Below are 17876 nucleotides of genomic sequence, written 5' to 3'. Positions count from 1 at the left end.
ATAGAAGTTGGAGAAAGGGTGGGTAAAGGAGGAGGAGGCAATGGGCGAGGATGTTTCTGCCTGATCCCTCAAAGGGGTATGTGCACGTGAGTGAGTGCATACTTGCTGGCAAGCACTTACACATGCCCACTTTGTGTGTGTGTTAATGTCCGTGCAGCAGAGCCTGGTCTCCAGTTGGATTGAATCCCTTTGCTAATAGACCAAGATCTTGTTCTGTCAACTGTATGTAGAACCTGATATTCAATGCCATTCCAAGCTATAGGATGTCATACACAACCAACCTCCATTCTTCAGTGTAGAAACTCATGGACAGTCTAAACTGCGACAGACACAAGAGTCACTCTGCTATAAGAATCAAGGAACTCAGATGCTTTGACATTGACATCGCTGCCCTGAGTGAGATACAATGTGCAGGAGACAGCCAGTTCAAAGAACAAAGTGATGGCTACATCTTCTTTTCAAAGGGCGATTTAGAAAAACATTGTTTTTGTGAGATGAATTCTGCCCTTGAATATGAGCTAGTCTGGCATCCCTGTGGGTTTAGTGAACATCTTGTGACCCTCCTGCTCAATGGAATGCAGAAACAGTGCGCTACAGTCAACAGCACATGAGCCCCCACTCCAGAAGCTAGAGAAGAGGCCAAGGAGAACACCTCCTACAATCTGGAATGAGTCTTGGCTCATATCCCAGAGGGAGACAAATTGACCTTCCTTGGCAACGTCAGTGCCAGAGTCATTAAAGACACACTTTTCTGGAAAGGAGGGAATAACGAATCCTAACTCCCAACAGATCCTCCTCATGACAAAATGATTGGAACATGGTTTTGGAACCAACATCCTGTTTCATCAGAAAGATAAGTACAAGTTTATTGTAACACTTCCAGTCCAGGCACTGTTAGGCTATGTCATTGATCAAGCGAGGAACCACACAGATATCTGTATCACCTGCACTGCAACAGGTACCAATGACTGTTGGACTAAACACTGTGCAATCCACTCTATTACTTGCTTCAGCTTCCCCCCCCCACCCCACCCCCACCACCCCCAACGCAAACTATAATGGTAATATAAATGTTGTCACAAAGAAATAATATTGAACGGTACAAAAATCCTGAAAAGTGCCTCTTCTGAGACACTACTCTATGGGCAGCCAGCAGGAACTGCGGACAGCCCACAACCTCAGTGCTGCCTTGATGTTCACCGTGATATGAAGAAGATGAAAAAACTCTGGTGCCAGTAAATGGTGTTTGTTGTTGACTGAATTCATTGTAGTACAGGCATAAAAATGGATTGAAGAACTCTGGGATTTTTGCTATGCGTCAGGACCCATGTTCCTACTATGTTCTGTTTCTGACCACTGTTTAAAATATGGATAAGTAACAGCTGTACACATTTCAGCTTGTACTAAGTTGAAATCTGACCCAGTTTGCTCCGCACAGTGTGCTACAGTAATAGGTGTAACTTATCATCTTGGAGTTGATGTGTTTATTATTAGTATATGTGCAGGAGTATCGGCCGTTCAGCTGAGAGAGTTTCTCTCTTTGACAGGAGTGGGAATTGAAGACTAACTCCAGAGAACTGAGGTGCTTGAATCTAGGTTATCATTCCAGTGTGGGAATGCCATGGATTCAAGTGTAATATTAAAACCCAAACCAAGTCTGAGCGCTTACAATTTTTCTATACCTTACCTGATCTGGAGGTGTTTGCAGAGAAGACATCTTCCCATGCTGGATGTACGTTGCAGTTAATCAATAACAGAGGACATATATTAAGCAACTCATCCTTGCCTGGATAAGTTATTTGCCAGGCTAGCAGTGGTCAGCCTGGCCTATCCTAACCAGATCTAGAACATTTTAATAAACTAACAAAGCTAACGACTGTATCAAACTTAAGGAAATACCATATTGTGCAAAGTCAGATGGCAAGTCAGAAGATTGAACAGATTATTAAAAACCAGCAATAATGACTACAAGATTAATAAGAATAAAAAAGAAAATAAAATAGAGACAAATAATATAATAAAAAGGTTTCTATTGAAAATTAAAAAAAAGTTAGTGAGCATTGGTCATATAAAAAGTGAGTCAGAAATTAATAACAGAAAATAAATGGCAGATGAATTAAACAGGTATGGTATTTTGTATCTGTGTTTACAATAGAGGATATTAATAACATCCTCAAAATAACTGTAAATCAGAAATTGTTAGGGAAGGAGGAACCTGGGAAAAATTACAATCACTGGGAAAGTAGAAATGACTCATTTGTTGGAGCTGGATCCTGATGCTTTTCGTCCAAGTCTTAAGAGAAGTGGCTAGTGGGATAGTTGATGAGTTGGTTTTACTTTTCCAAAGTTCTCTTGATTCAGGAAAGATTCCATTAGATTGGAATAGGTCATAGAGAAAAGAAATAGTAAACTATATGCCAGTTAACGTAACTTGTGTCATTGGGAAAATGTTGAATTATTATTGAAGATGTTATCATAAGGCACTTAGAAAATTTTAATGCAAAGTAGTCATGGTCTTGTGAAAGGGAAATACTGTTTAATGTACGTATTTGTGTACTTTGAAGATATAACAAGTGCTATAGATAAAGTGAACCGAAGGATGTACTATACCAGTTCAGACAGTGGAAATTTGCCCTTTTGAAGATAATTCACAATTCACTACCAAAAGATTTGACATGCAGAATAAAAGTTCACCCCTACAGAATTTACATGAAAAAAATAAATACAAAATGTATACCAAGTAGGAAGGTGAGTTGTGAAGAAAACATAAGAAGGCTACATAAGTTAAACAAGTTCAATTCTTGGTATACATTTTGTATTTATTTTTTTCATGTAAATTCTGTAGGAGTGAACTTTTATTCTGCATGTCAAATCTTTTGGTAGTGAATTGTGAATTATCTTCAAAAGGGCAAATTTCCACTGTCTGAACTGGTATAGTACATCCTTCGGTTCACTTTATCTATAGCACTTGTTATATCTTCAAAGTACACAAATACGTACATTAAACAGTATTTCCCTTTCACAAGACCATGACTACTTTGCATTAAAATTTTCTAAGTGCCTTATGATAACATCTTCAATAATAATTCAACATTTATCTTATAAACCGATCTTACAGGTCAATTCATTACACAGTGCAGTTACATTAAGTTAGTACAAAGTGCATTGATGTAGTACAGGTAAAAAAAAACAACAGTACAGAGTAAAGTGTCACAGCTACAGAGTGCAGTGCAATAAGGTACAAGGTCACAACAAGGTAGATCATGAGGTCATAGGTCATAGTCCATCTCATTGTATAAGGGAACTGTTCAATAGTCTTGTCACAGTGGGGTAGAAGCTGTCCTTAAGTCTGGTGGTACGTGCCCTCAGGCTCCTGTATCTTCTACCCGAAAAAAACATAAGGAGGCTACATATAGATGGATTTAGTCAGTGGGAGAAATTATCTGGCAAACTGTGTGTGGGGGGGGGGGGGGAGCACGGGTGGAAATAAAATTGTCCATTTTGGCAGGAAAAAAATCATAATTGAAATGATGAGAGATTGTGGAGGGATCCAGAGTATCCTAGTATATGTTTACAAAAGGTAAGTGTGGATGTACAATAAGTAATTGGGAAATCTAATAAAACATTATCAATTATTGCTGAAGGAATTGAGTACAGAAGTAGGGAGTTTATACTTAAGTTATATAGTGCATTAGTGAGACAGCATCTGGAGTACTATATAGAGTATTGGCCTTATTTAAGGAAGAATGTTAAGGCATTGGAAGCAGTTCAGAGAATGCATATTAGGCTAATACCTAATTGGGTGGGTTGTTTTATGAGGAGAAGCTTGGTTTGAATATGCTGGAGTTTAGTAGAGCAAGAGTGGACCAGTGAAACGTGATATCTTAAGGGGATGTGGAAAGAATGCTTTCTGCTGATAGGAGAATTGAAAACCAGAGGTTACTGTCTTCAAAATAAGGGATTGCTTATTTAGGATGGGGATTGCCATTACCTGGTAGTTGTATGATACAAATACAACTTGCCGTCTATCAACTTAAACCTGAATGTTGTTGAGATATAGGTGCCTTCAGGCATGGACTGGTTTAAAGTTTTTTTGTGTGCGTGTGTGTGCGTGTATGTTTAGCAAACATCCCCACTTAGATCAAAGGAAGCTCATTAATGAAGCAGCTAAATGTAGTTGGGCCTAAGACACTGTCATGAGGAACTCCTTTGTGTGGAATGTGGCAGAACTACATTAACATCAAGGAAGTGAGCTATAAGATTGCAGGAGATTTCAAGGACCTTCCAGTGTGCAAAATGATGGCTGTATTTCTTGCACTATAGTAGTGACTACAATTCAACAATGCTTCAGGACTCTACTTCCTTTTTTCAATAAAGGTGCTATTTGAGTGCAAGACTTTTTACATGCATTGAACAAATTGCATCTGTTGAATAATGTTCTGCAACTGGAAGTAATAATCATTGTGACTGGCAAATATTTTTGTCTCCTTACAGCTGGTGCCTTGCGATGACATTGGAAGCCAAGTGCCGATTTTTATTGCTTTATGCCAGTGAAAAGGGACAAGCAAAAGCAATTGCTGAAGAAATTACCGAAAAAGCAGATGGAAAAGGATTTGTAGCTGATCTACATTGCCTGAGCCAACTGGAAGAGGTAAATGAAAAATAACCTTTTGACAACATTTGTTGAATTGTATGTGTTTTGAGCAAAGGGCTATGTTCTTGCATTTGATGCTATGATGGTACACCCTAGGCGGATGACTTGTGACTGAACCCAAAGGTAGACATTTCTGTTTGAGAATCACATTAAAGTCAGTGAAGAGGTCATGTGGCATAGTCAGTAATGGGAAGTGCAGAAATATGGCAGTCAATTTTGTGCACCTCAATGCCTTAAAAAGTGAGAGGTGTGATCAATTAATCTACTTGTAAACTTGGTTGATGGATGAATGTTGGCCAGATCACTGAGTGGAGCCCTCTTCTCTGTGAATATTGATTGGGGACTTTTTGTACTTGTGAAGATGCATAGGTCTTTGTTGAATGTCTCCGCCAAATGATGGCACCTCTGAGAATGAAGTACTCCCTCCAGACTACACTAAATGTCAGCATAGATTAAGGTAGGTCAAGTGAATCAAGGGTCATTGGGCGAACACCCAGGGAGAAGTGATTATTGGATCATAAGGATTAGATTAATAATGCAGAAAGCCAAGGAGAAATTTGAAGTCAAACTTCTAAATTGCAGAAAGGCTAACTTCAGTGTGTTAAAGGATCTGGCCAGAATAAAGTGGTAGGTAAAACTGTAATGCAACAATGAGTGACAGCATAGAGTAAATATTTCAGATACAGTCCAAATATATTCCTGTAAGAGAGCCAAAGTCAGAGGTCCCTGGATGCCAAAGGTGCCAGAGAAGACGATGAAAAAAAGAACATGAAATAAACAGTGGAAACCAGGTTTAACATAGGAAGCCTAGAGTGAACATGAAAAGGAAAGTAGGAAAAGCAAAAAGAGAAAATGATAACAGAATCCCTTTAACAAAAGGGAATCCAAAATTCTTCTATGGGCATGTAAAAAGTAAGTCAATCTAAAGGTGGGAGGGAGCTGATTAGGGATAGAGAAGGTGATATATGCATTGAGATAGAATGCTTGCTTGCAACACTAAATGGGTACTTTGATCTTTACCGAGGAAGGGGATGCTGCCAAAATCTCAATAGAAAGGTGCAGGTTGTTTGGCCTGCAACTGTCCTCCGAGTTCAGCCTGAACTTGTCTGAGTGGGGAAAACCAGTTAAGGCTCACAGGGCATCACAACTTGAAAGTCAAAAGTGCAGTAGTAAATCGTTGTGTATTAAACTAGAGAAAGGTAGACAGTGGTGTTTCCTAGGAGTCAATGCTAGAACAAATGCTTTTGATAGTCCTAGAGGTTGTGCAGCGATAGAGTGATCGGAATGGATTTGTGAATAAATCTTTGAAAGTGGTAGGGCTTGTTGAAAGATTACTTAAGAAATTACATAAGATTCTGGGATTCATAAAAAGAGGCAGTGAACTAATGTTGAATCTGTATAAAATACTGGTTTGACCAATTCGAGTCATCTGTGTCCTGAAGAAAAAAGTTGCTTGAATGTCTTCAGGGATGAGGGATTTCAGGTACAAAGTCAGATTGGAGAAGCTGGGCTCATTGTCATTTTTACAATGAAAGATGAAAGGTGGTTTGATAAAGATGTACAAATCATAATTATATTGAGGGAAAATATTTCCATTAGCATATGGTTCAAGGACTAGGGGGCACAGATTTAAAAAAAAATGGGGGAAAAAGATAAGAGAGGGAGTTAGGAAAATCCACTTTTTTTCAGAGAATTGTGATGATCTGGAACTCATTGCCCAAGGGCCAGTGAAAACAATTGAGGCTTTCAAAAGGGGATTGGATTGGTGGTTAGTAGAATAATATGAAGGGTATAGGAAAAGACTAGGTAAATGACACTGACATGATTGTTCATCAAGGAGTTGACATAGATTTGACAGGATAACTAATCTTCTGTTGTGTTACAATACATTGATTCTATGATTGATCACTTGGAGTTAGAGTATATAAACTAAGTCAAACACTCTCTCTAAGCCATGCCTAATGCTGGATTTCCCATTCCCAGTGTTAGATAAACATCTTGAGTACCAAAAGCACTCGCTCTTGAAGTAAAAGTAGGAAGATGGTGGGAAATTACTATTCTTCTGTTTTGGTTTTAACCATCGCAAAAAAGTCTTGTATAGATCAATGGTAGGAGAAGATGGGTGGTGAAAGAGTTCTTCTTTTGCTTTGTGGTAATGTGGTAAGGATGCTACTATTTTTGGGTTGAATCATAAAACTGTTTGTCAAAATAAACAATTCCTTGTGTTATGCTCCTTGCTACTTGAACTCTGCAATCTGGTACAATCTAATACATTAGTTCAAATTCAGTCTCTCAATAGGAGCTATTTTGAAGCGGGTACGTGTAGGATACAAGGTTATAATATCGATCACTGATTCACTTACCTGAGTTCCCTTTTTAGTATGGCTGCCCACTGGGAGTACAGTTGCTTTGAATTTGCACAATCTTCTTTAAATGTTTTGCCATTTGTAATGACAGCACTATTGAATATATATTTTATTATATGTATTTGAGAATACATCATGTTTAAAGCTCTTTTACAAAGGACTATCAGAGCATAATGTTGGGAAATATTCTGGTGCAAGTGGCGTGAATTTAGTTCATTATTGATTCTGATTGACAGCCTAAGATTGGTACAAGAAGCAAATTGTTAATGTTTGAAGAAATTTAATTTCGCTTTCTTATTAATTGTTCAGTTTAACCTAGAGAAAGAAGGTGCTCCAGTTGTTATAATTGCCTCCACGACTGGTAGTGGGGAGCTCCCAGGTACAGCAAAGAAATTTTTCCAAGAAATTTGTGGCATTTCAGCACCTCATCATTATGCACACATAAAATACACAGTATTAGGTAAGAAATATCTTGAGTTCTACAAATGATTGTTAGCAATTGTGCCTATAAGTTTTTGTACACATTTAAAACAATTTATTCTCTACAGCTCTTGGAGATTCAAGTTACACTTTTTTTGCTCATGGTGGGAAGATGATTGATGAGCAACTTCAGCGGCTTGGTGCAGATCACTTCTATGCAACTGGATATGCAGATGATAGTGTTGGGTAAGGCAAATATTAGTAACTTTTTCCAACTACTGATCAGTTTAACCAGTCTTGCAAGAAGGATGTTGTTTTTGAAACCCACATCATCTGAGAATACAAGAACATGGAATATTTCAAGGATATTCCACCATTCATGGCTGATCTGTGAACTAACACCTTCTATCAGAACAAGAACTAACACCTAGTTCTGAATTTCATCAACAAAAGTCAATCCATCTCAGATTTAAAATCAACAACCGACTTACCATTAATTGCCATTCACAAGAGAGCATTACAAGCTTTTTTGAATCCTTTCTGTGCAGGAATTGTTTGATTATGAAGTCCATTGAAGCAACTCATTAACTTTTCCCAAAGAAAAGGGGGCATCCAAGGAAAATTATTGATTCCCTTGCCTAAATGGTTTTATATTTTAATATAAATCTCTTTTATCCCTTTGCTTAATGTTTTAATTGATTTTATTTACTCTTAGATTGGAATTGGTTGTCGATCCTTGGATTGATGGTCTTTGGGATACCTTGAAGAATGTGTGCCAGAAGCAAGAAGAAAGGAACAGTGATGGAGAGAGAATGCCTGATACAAATGATGGTTCAAGAATCAACAAACTTGATGTTAACAGTCCTGGTCTTTCAACAGAAATTCAATTATTGAGATTAGATACAAGTGTGTCAGCGGTAGCTGAAAACTCAATTATGACATCTGAGAATTTGGAACAGAACACATTGGTGGCAGGGTCACAGGAGCATTATCCAGTGCCAGCCTGGGTACCGTCTGAGAAACCACTATCAGAAGCTCCTCTGACTATCCCTACTCTGCCAATAGAGTATATAAATGTGGAATTTCAGAAATATACAGAACAGGTAAAGCCACTTAATAATAAACTTTCGCTTCTGTTTGTTAGCATCATTTAAGTAGTTGAATGAGCTTAGGAAGAATTTCAAACCTCTTTTCCTAACACTGATGCGGGCTCATTGGTTGAAATCTCCCACCAATACTGTCCTTTGTTTTTGAACTTCAGAAACTTGCCGCCATGTTTGTACAAAAAGCAAAAAACTGCGGATACGGTAAATCTGAAATAAAAATAGAAAATGTTGGAAGTACTGAGCAGATCTGGCAGCATCTGTGAAGGGAAAAAGGGTTAACTTTTGATCTGAACTGTTAACTCTTTCTCTTTCTACATGTGCTATCTGATCTGCACAGTATTTCTGAGATTTTTTCTACATATTTGCTCCTTTATTTCTTTCTGACACAAGGTCTTCAGTGCACTCCCTGCAACATTGCCCCCTTTTTTTCTTGGTAACTGTCCACAGGCAATTTTTTCAGTTTTGTAAAGTTGGGAAATGTGTTTTAGTTTTGCATTTGTTTGTAAAGATACTCCAAGCTCTGAGATCATTGCTTAATTTATAAAAGCAGGCATTTACATTGTCATGGTTTTAAAGATAAGAGGTTGGATTTTTATTTTTGACAAAATTGGCGAACCAACTCCCAAATTTGTCCTTTTTGAAAATGATTTTTTAAAATTTCTTCCTGAATATTTGCCCTAGATCCCTTACCAATCAGGAATACTCTCCCACTGCATTATAAATCTCTTACTAAATAGAATTAAAAATCATACTTGTGATTTGTATCTTGATGGTTCAAGAAATGTAGCTTTTGTGAAATACCAGGTGGAAATTGCCCCAAATTTGTGCTGTTAAAATTTCTCTGCAACATTGTCAAATCACTACCCAAAAATAACATTTAAAAAAATACAGAAAATAACTAACTTGAAGAAAATGTATAGATATTTGTCAGCTATATTGCAGAGTCTGCTTCTTAGTAAACTAAAATAAATATTGAAAAGTTCCAAAGGCCTCCAAACAAGCAAAGTTAACAGAAATCATACAAGTTGATTAATTCAGGGGCTACTTCTAGGACTTGTATTTTTAAATGCTTCTTTAATCTTGGATTGCATGAAACATAACTTTGGCTTAAAATCCTTTTTGTTCTTTTGCTCTGGTTACATCATTATTGGCTGATTGCAAAAAAAACTACCGATGGAAACAAGTGTTGAAGTCATTTTACTAATACAATTCTTGATAGTTAAAAGTTATCAAGGCAGAGCATGTTCCTCCTAATATTCCATTACACGATAAAGCTATGTCCCTTGAACAGCAGATTGGTACCAACTGGAAGATTTTCAAAAATTTGTTTTTGAATTCTGCTTAGACTGGGGAGTAATGGATCCACTTTCTCATCAAGCTCCTGGAAAGTTCAGCAGGTTCGGGGCTAAGAGACCACCTGGGGAAAAAAGAAGTGCGGCAAGCTCACTGCCTGGTGAAATGCGATCCAATCAGCAGATAAAATTCATGTCCCATGAGAATCTTGGTCACATTGCATGTGCTTTTCTTAAGAAAAAAGTAAGGGACTTAAAATAAACAAATATAGTGTTCATGTTTGGTGAGGGGTAAGTATCTATTCACAGCCCTATATTTGAGATTGTGGCAAGAATGGAAATCATTCTGAATAGCAATGAGTTTGGGAGTGGTTGGGGGAGGTATGGGATTCAGGATTGCAATTGGGTTGAAGGTGGTAGGTAGAAAGCTAATTAATTGTCCCAGTTACATTGTAAGCATTTAGATCTGTAAATGTTTTGAAGATGGTGATATGTCTGCTCTTTCTAACTCTTTCTCTGCAATCATTGTTTCATTCTCAGGATTCTTCGCAAGGATGTTTTTCCCTTGCACCAGACTTCCCTGTGTTTCAGGTACCAGTGACGAAAGCAATTACTCTGACCCGGGAGGATGCAGTGAAAACTGCGTTATTCTTAGAACTTGATATTTCTGTAAGTTCTGTTGATGTACCTTTTGGCGTTTCCACCAGATTTAAAACTTAGTGTATGTTGGACAGAGCAGTGGACCACAAAATAATGTGCCATAGAAGGGGGGAGTGCATTTCCTTAGTGACTTTTCCAATATAGCTCAAACAAATTATCTGGTCATTGATCTCATTGTTATTTGTGAACCCTTGCTGTGTGCAATTTGGCCACCAACTTTCCTGTGTTAGAACAGTGATCCCATTATTTAACCGACATTTGAAAGGCTTTGGAACATCCCGATGTTGTGAAATGTCCTTATTTATGATATGTATGCAAAATCCTTTCTTTTTCTTTTGTCATTAGTTGTGTTGTCATGCAGAGAAAATAAGGATTTGTGTCACAATGTAATTGTTACTAAAATAGAGTTCAGAATGATATACGCAAAGTTCTGAGCTGGCTCTCTCCTAATGCTTTTTGTGCCAACTAAATGTGGTGATCAGATCTATTAGAGGGAGAAAATAAAGGGAAAAGGTAGATGTGTAAATTTTAGGCACAGAACTGAACTTGATGTGGTGCTATGAATTTTGTTTATGGACTAGATAACATGCTTTTCCTTGTATCTTAACACGGTACTTGGCAGAAATTTGGTTTGTAAATGAAACATGATGCTGGAGGAACTCAACAGGCAGCATCCGTGGAGGAAAGCAGGCAGTCAATGTTTCAAGTCAGGATTCTTCTTCAGGACTGAAGATAGGAAAAGGGGAAGCCCAATAGAAAAGCAGAGCAGTGATAAGTGGACAAAAGATGGGAGGCAGGGTGGGCACAAGGTGGTGATAGGTAGATGCAGGTAAGAGATAGTGATAGGCAGGTGTGGGGGAGGAGGGGAGAGCAGATCCACTGGGGGATGGGTCAAAAGTAAGGAGTGGAAAAAAAGGGGGTAGAAAAAAAAGAGAGAGGCTAGGAAAGGGAAGAAAAGAAGAGGCATGGTGGGGTGAAGGGGTGTGGGGATTACTTAAAGTGGGAGAATTCAATGTTCATGCCATTAAGCTGCAAGGTCCCAAGGTGGAAAATGAGGTGCTGTTCCTCCAGTTTGCGATTGGAATCCTCCTGGCAGTGGAGGAGGCTGAGGACTGACGTATCAGTGATGGAGGGGTGACTGGCAATGGGGAGATGCAGGTCGTGGTTACGGACAGAGCGCAGGTGTTCTGCGAAACGGTCACCTAGTCTGCGTTTGGTCTCACCAATGTGGAGGAGGCCACACTTGGAACACTGAATGCAATAGATGATACTAAGGGAGGTGCAGGTGAATCTCTGTCTCATCTGAAAGGACTGTTTGGGTCCCCGGATGGAGGTGGTGTAGGGGCAGGTGTTGCACCAATGGCAGGGGCAGTGGAAAGTTCCCAGGGTGGGAGCGGGATGAGCGCGGGGGGAGGAGTGAACTGAGGAGTCGCGGAGAGAGCGGTGCCTGCGAAAGGTAGAAAGGGGTGGGGAGGGAAAGATATGCTTGGTAGCAGGGTCCCGTTGGAGATGGCGGAAGTGATGGAAGATGACGTGTTGGATACGTAGGCTGGTAGGATGAAATGTGAGGACAACAGAGACCCTATCCCTGTTGGGGCTGGGGGTGAGAGCAGAGGTGTGGGAAATGGCAGAGATACGGGAGCAAGCTCTCTTGACCACAGTTGGGGGGGAAGCCATGGTTAGAAAAGAAGTTGGACATCTTGGATGTCCTGGAGTGGAAAGCCTCATCATGGGAGCGGAGGTGGAGAAATTGAGAGAAAGGGATTGCGTCCTTGCAAGAGACAGGGTGGGAAGAGCTGTAATTGAGGTAGCTGTGGGCATCAGTGGGTTTGTAGAAGGTGTTGATGGATAACTAATATCTTGAGATGAAGATGGAAAGATCGAGGAAGGAGAGAAAGGTGTCAGAGGTTTGTGAAGCTGTCAATTTGCTTTGTTAGTGTCTCAGCCTTGTCTGCAATCAAATCTGGCCACAGATCCTAAATCTGAGGCTTACATACTGATATTGAGATATCCATTACGATGAGGTGATGGTGCAGTGGTATCATCACTGGAATAATAATCTAGATACCCAGGGCAAAGTCCTGGGGTCTTGGGTTTGTATCCCACTATGGCACATGGTGATAAATTCAAATTTGAATTTTGGAATTAAAGGATCTAATGGTGATCATGAAAACCATTGTCGATTATGGTAAAGACCCATCTGGTTCACTAATGTCCCTGCAGGTGAGGAAATCTGCCATCCTTACCTGGTCTGGCTTGCATGTGACTCCAGACCCACATCAATGTTGTTGATTCTTAACTGCCCTCTGAAGTGACCTAGCAAGCCGTTCAGTTGTAATAAACTGCTAGAATGTGCAATTTAGCATGATGGCAGAGATTGGAGAATCTGGCAGCGAGGTCATCTGCTAGAGATTCAGTCACTTTGCACTGTTTTTTCCAGCATGGTTGGATTGAAAATTGTTTTGTTTCTCCCTGGGCTAACCATTTCTAGGTTGTTTCATGTCACTCTGGAATTTACAAAGGGCACTCCTAGGTGTGAGTCACCCTCCTGTCCCTGATGTGAATTTTTTGTCAGGGACACATGCTTCCTCTGGAGCATTGTGAAGAAGTCTGGCCTTAAGTTTCTCCAGGAGTGGAAACACATCAGGACAGGATTGGGACCACTAACCTTCTTCGTGCAACACTGCACCCCCCAACTACCAAACCCTGATCTCCATTTCACCCAAGCAGTGACATCCAGCCCCCATCCCCTGATCCTACAATGCCCAGATAGACATGCAAACCCCATTCCCCCATTCCCACCATCCCCAGAGGCCCAGGCAGTGACTCCCTCTCCACAGGCCGAGATACTCCTTCCCCACCCTCCCCAACCCAAAATTCCTGAGGCCTAGGCAGTGACATCGCAACTCCTTCACAATCCCTCCAGGCCCAGCTCTGGATCCCAATCCTTGGAGATCTTCTGAACTCCCTTCTCAGCAATTTGTTGAGGTCACACTCCCTGCAGTGCCTTACCACAGAGCTACAGCATGGGACTGCTCAAGCTTATGAATATTGAACATCCTGAAACAGCACTAACCACACCCACCCACCCCACCGCACCCCCACCACCCCTAGCCCCCACACCATTTTTTCACTTGCATCCCCACCTGCTCATCAGAACCAGCCTTTGGCCTGATTTCTGGACACCACATTTAAAATAATAGAAATAAGTAATACCTGAGGCTTTGAACAGAAAGCAGGGATATTTGAAAGGCTGATTATTCTTAAAGTAAATAAGTCTTCCTGATACAAATGGTATTTATTTTAGGTTGCTGACAAGTTTTTCATTATACCTCGGTACAAGTGACAATAATAAACCAATTCTAATTCCACTGAGGAAGGTAGAAGTGGATGTTGGGGAAGGACTTCCCATAATCTTCCAGTCCTGTCAAGATTCATGGGAGGTGGCAGAAAGCTGGACAATTGCAAATAAGACGCCCTTAATCAAAGAGGAGAGATAAAACATACCAGACTATTAAGTGCCCGACTGGTTAACCTTGGTGGCAGAGGAACATGTAAACTGGTAGTACTGCTGCCTCGCAGCTCCCGTGGCCTGGGTTCAATCCTGACCTCCGTTTTTGTCTGTGAGGAGTTTCCATGTTCTCGCTGTAACCTGAGTGGGTTTCTCCTCGTGATCCACATTCCTCCCACATCCCAATGATGTGCTGGTATGTTAATTGGCCATTAGAAATTGCCCCTGCTGTGGATAGGTGGCAGGAGAATTGAGTGAGTTGATAGGCACATGAGGGAGAATTTAAAAAAAAGAAAATAAATAAAATATAATAATCAGAAAAAATGTTAATATTGACTTAGCGTTTGAGAATTTTGTTCCAATCACATTGCCTTTGACTAACCTAATTTGAATTTTTTGGATGAGGTAAAATAAAGATAATAAAAGGAATCCAGTAGAAATCATCTATATGGACTTTCAGAAGGCATTAGACTAAATCTGTCAGAAAAAAGGCTGTTTAGCAGAATTCAGGTGCATGGAATGAGAACAAAGCCATGATAAACAGATGGTTTTTTTTAAGAATAGAAAAAAGATGGGCACGTTGGCTGAAAATCATGCTATTGCTAGCATTTCCTATGCCTTTCAACTTCATGTCTCTCCTGTCCTGATGGTAATGAGTAAGAATCCACATTGTCCCCTTTCAATAGGCAACAGTAATCCTGTATTATTGGCCCAGTTACCTCAGTGTTAATATTTGACTCGAGTCCAGAAAATGTCTGCCAGTAGTGGGAGTGTGTTTCCAGAAAGATTTGCTTCACAGGGCTCTCTGATCAGTTGGTCAGTGCTGACAGTGCATTGGTCATGGTTCTCTAATTCAGAAGAGGGGCAAGAGCAAGAATCAATACATGACAGTATTTCTGCAGCGGCACACAGGATACAGTTGAGAATTTCATTTCTCTCTTGGGTAGAACCTGTGATTTTTGTTTCTCCTGAACCCTGTTGTTATCTTCCTCGCCTTACTCCTTCACGCTGAGAGACGCTCGAGTCTCCATGTTATATTCCAAAGATATATAACCACGACAAATTGCTTTTCCTAAAACTTTCTCATGTGCAGAGTCGTAGGGTTCTGCATGTACTTTTCAAGACTGACTTTGTTTAGTAACTCCTAATCTCTGTTCTCAGCTTCACTGCAATCTTCCTTGGTTCATGCAGTTTCTGACCTATCTTCAGTACTTTGCAATTAAGAACCATTTTCTCTATAAAGAAATTCTAACTTTGGAATTATTCTCTCTATTAATTTTAAAATCAGAAATAAGACTACAACCTAGCAAGCTTAATATTGAACAGCAATATAGCTAATCTTTAATACTGAAAAGTGATGAAGGGAGATTATGTTTGGTTATCTTTCAACAAATAACAAGAGTTCTCAAGTACACCTGACTGCTTTGAGGGAGAAGTAGGTATTCCTGTTTTTGTCTCAAATTGATCTCCTCTTGGCTCCCAATATCAACCAGTTAGTTTGAAAGCGTAAAAGCAGTTTATTTTGTAGGAAATTAATTCAATCAGAGCATTGGGCTCTTTTTGACCCTAAATGTACAGCTACACTTAAATTATTTCAGTTTGCTGCACAGTGATTGGGAATGAGATTACTGTCTTTTTGTTCTCTGTCACAGGCAAGCTGTCCAGCCTCACTGCTATTTCAGTGAAGGCTGGTGAACAGAGCAGACCAGTAATCAGTTAAGTTCTCTTTTTAGAGGATGGTAAAGCTGCAGTCTGTCCGTCCTCATGATTATTTCACCTAATACTGTTCCACAAATCCATTTGCTTTAATTCATTCAAAATCCCAATCCGCTTGGTTGCATTTGAGCACACAATCTCAAAGTTACTTATCCAGTACCACACTAACTCTGCTACTGAACCCTAAGTAGGTTGAGATGGATTAAAAATAGCATACCTCTCCAGGTAGCCGTGGCTGAAAAGTCTGCATTTTCAAATTTGATTAGTTAAGTACATACTTTAGATAAATTAACAAATCAGGACAGTTCAAGTAGCAGGAATTTAAAACAAGAACTCAAGAAAACAGGACCAGGAATTGGCCACTGAGCTCCTCAATCGTGCCCCACCATTCAAAAAGCTCATGGCTAATCTTTGCTCGACTCAACTCCTCTTTTGTGCCATTTCCCCATAACCATTTTTCAAATATTTATCCATCTTCATGTTAAAGACCTATTAATCTGGCCTCCACCATTCGCAGCAGCAGAGAATTCCAGAGATTCTGAGAGGAGAAATTTCAATGCACCTCAGTTTTAAATGACTGGCCCCTTATCTTGTAACAATGTCATCTTGTACCTGACTCTTTCACTAGTGAAAACATCTCAACATCTACCCTGTTAGGACCTTGTATGTTTTAATATGGGCACCCCTTCTAAACTCCAAGGAACAGAGACCCAAACTGTGTAGCCTTCTGTACCGTAAAACTCCAGTAAGGTTCGACATCTGGTTCACTGGGTGCTGTCCGGTGATTCCTTGAAACTCAGCAAAGCCTCATTTCCTGCAGTCCCTTCAGACAGAGCTGGCCTTGTTTCTCACACTCCCTTTAAACTAACTGGGTTCACTGAAAATATCTATTACCCTATTGCGTAATGTCTTTAAAGGAGAAGTGAATTAATAGTGCTGGAACATCAGATGTCTGACTATTAGATTTTACACTTAAATTTAATAACATTAGGGGAGCCTGATGGTATCTACGGGTGTTTGCAGCCTGGGGTCGGCCTGTACTTGGCAGCATTGTTTCAGCACTTGTGATATTTGAGCATCCATCAGAATATTAGGTTACTGACATCCTATTACTGGCTTGATATCAATTTTGTACATTTATTAGAATTATTTAAACTACTTCAAATTTAGAGAGAAACTGAAAAGCTTAATCAGCCTGTCACCAATCCAGTATCACATGAAATGTGTGCATTTTTATCTCTTTTATACTAAACTTAAAAATAAAACTGGAATGGTAGAAGCAGACAAGGAGTTCAGAACTAAACATTCGAAAAATCTGAAGGAGTTCAATTAATTCAACAGAGCATTCAATCAATCCAACAACTGGCCAAAGGTGATAAGAGGATAAATCTAGGATTGGCCAAGTCTATTAATGCCATGCAAAAGGATATCTTTATCTTTTTTCTTTTCAATTCTGTGGTTCTTGGAACAGGACTGTGGAGGCAGAGAATTAGTAAAGGAAAATAAAGCAAGATATAAATACCATTCTTAGGCTGAACGTAGAACATAGGACAGAACAGCAGAGGAACAGGCCCTTCAGCCCACGATGTCTGTGCCAACCAAGGTGCCAACATAACAGAATCCCACCTGCTTGCAAGTGGTCGATATCCCTCTTTTTTTCTGCCTGTCCATGCGCCTGTCTAAGTGCCTCTTAAACATTGCTCTATTGCATCTGCTTCCAGCACCTCCCCTGACAGTGTATTCCAGGCACCTAACACTCTCTGCATTGGGGGAAGAAAAACAACTTGCCTCTCAAATCTCCTTTAAACTTGCGTCCTCTCACCTTAAACCTATGCCCTTTAAATTTTTTTTTTAAAGTTTTATTTACAGCGTGGTAACAGGCCCTTCTGGCCCAACAAGTCCACGCTGCCCATTTTAAACCCCCATATTAACCTACCCGTATGTCTTTGAAATGTGGGAGGAAACCGGAGCACCCGGAGGAAACCCACGCAGACATGGGAGAACGTACAAACTCCTTACAGACAGCAATGGGAATCGAACTCCGATCGCTAGCACTGCAATAGCGTCGTGCTAACCACTACGCTAGCGTGCCACCCACAAATTTGATATTTCCACCATGGGGGAAAAGGGCTCTGACTAGCTACCATGTCT

The 17876-nt window shown here is 40.0% G+C and overlaps 1 protein-coding gene across 3 annotated transcripts in view; it reads left to right on the top strand.

Moving 5' to 3' along the window:
- mtrr (5-methyltetrahydrofolate-homocysteine methyltransferase reductase) overlaps positions 1 to 17876 on the top strand; it is a 69471-nt gene that overhangs the window by 833 nt on the left and 50762 nt on the right. For all 3 annotated transcript variants that reach the window (XM_052015415.1, XM_052015417.1, XM_052015418.1), the window contains exons 2-6: positions 4495 to 4651; positions 7330 to 7480; positions 7569 to 7686; positions 8156 to 8543; positions 10379 to 10507. In XM_052015415.1, coding sequence (XP_051871375.1) covers positions 4495 to 4651; positions 7330 to 7480; positions 7569 to 7686; positions 8156 to 8543; positions 10379 to 10507 — 943 coding nt within the window. The remainder of the gene's footprint in view (positions 1 to 4494; positions 4652 to 7329; positions 7481 to 7568; positions 7687 to 8155; positions 8544 to 10378; positions 10508 to 17876) is intronic.

The sequence above is a fragment of the Pristis pectinata genome, chromosome 5 (genome assembly GCF_009764475.1).
Source record: "Pristis pectinata isolate sPriPec2 chromosome 5, sPriPec2.1.pri, whole genome shotgun sequence".
NCBI classification, from domain to species: Eukaryota; Metazoa; Chordata; class Chondrichthyes; order Rhinopristiformes; family Pristidae; genus Pristis; species Pristis pectinata.
This window is presented reverse-complemented; position numbering and strand designations above follow the sequence as displayed.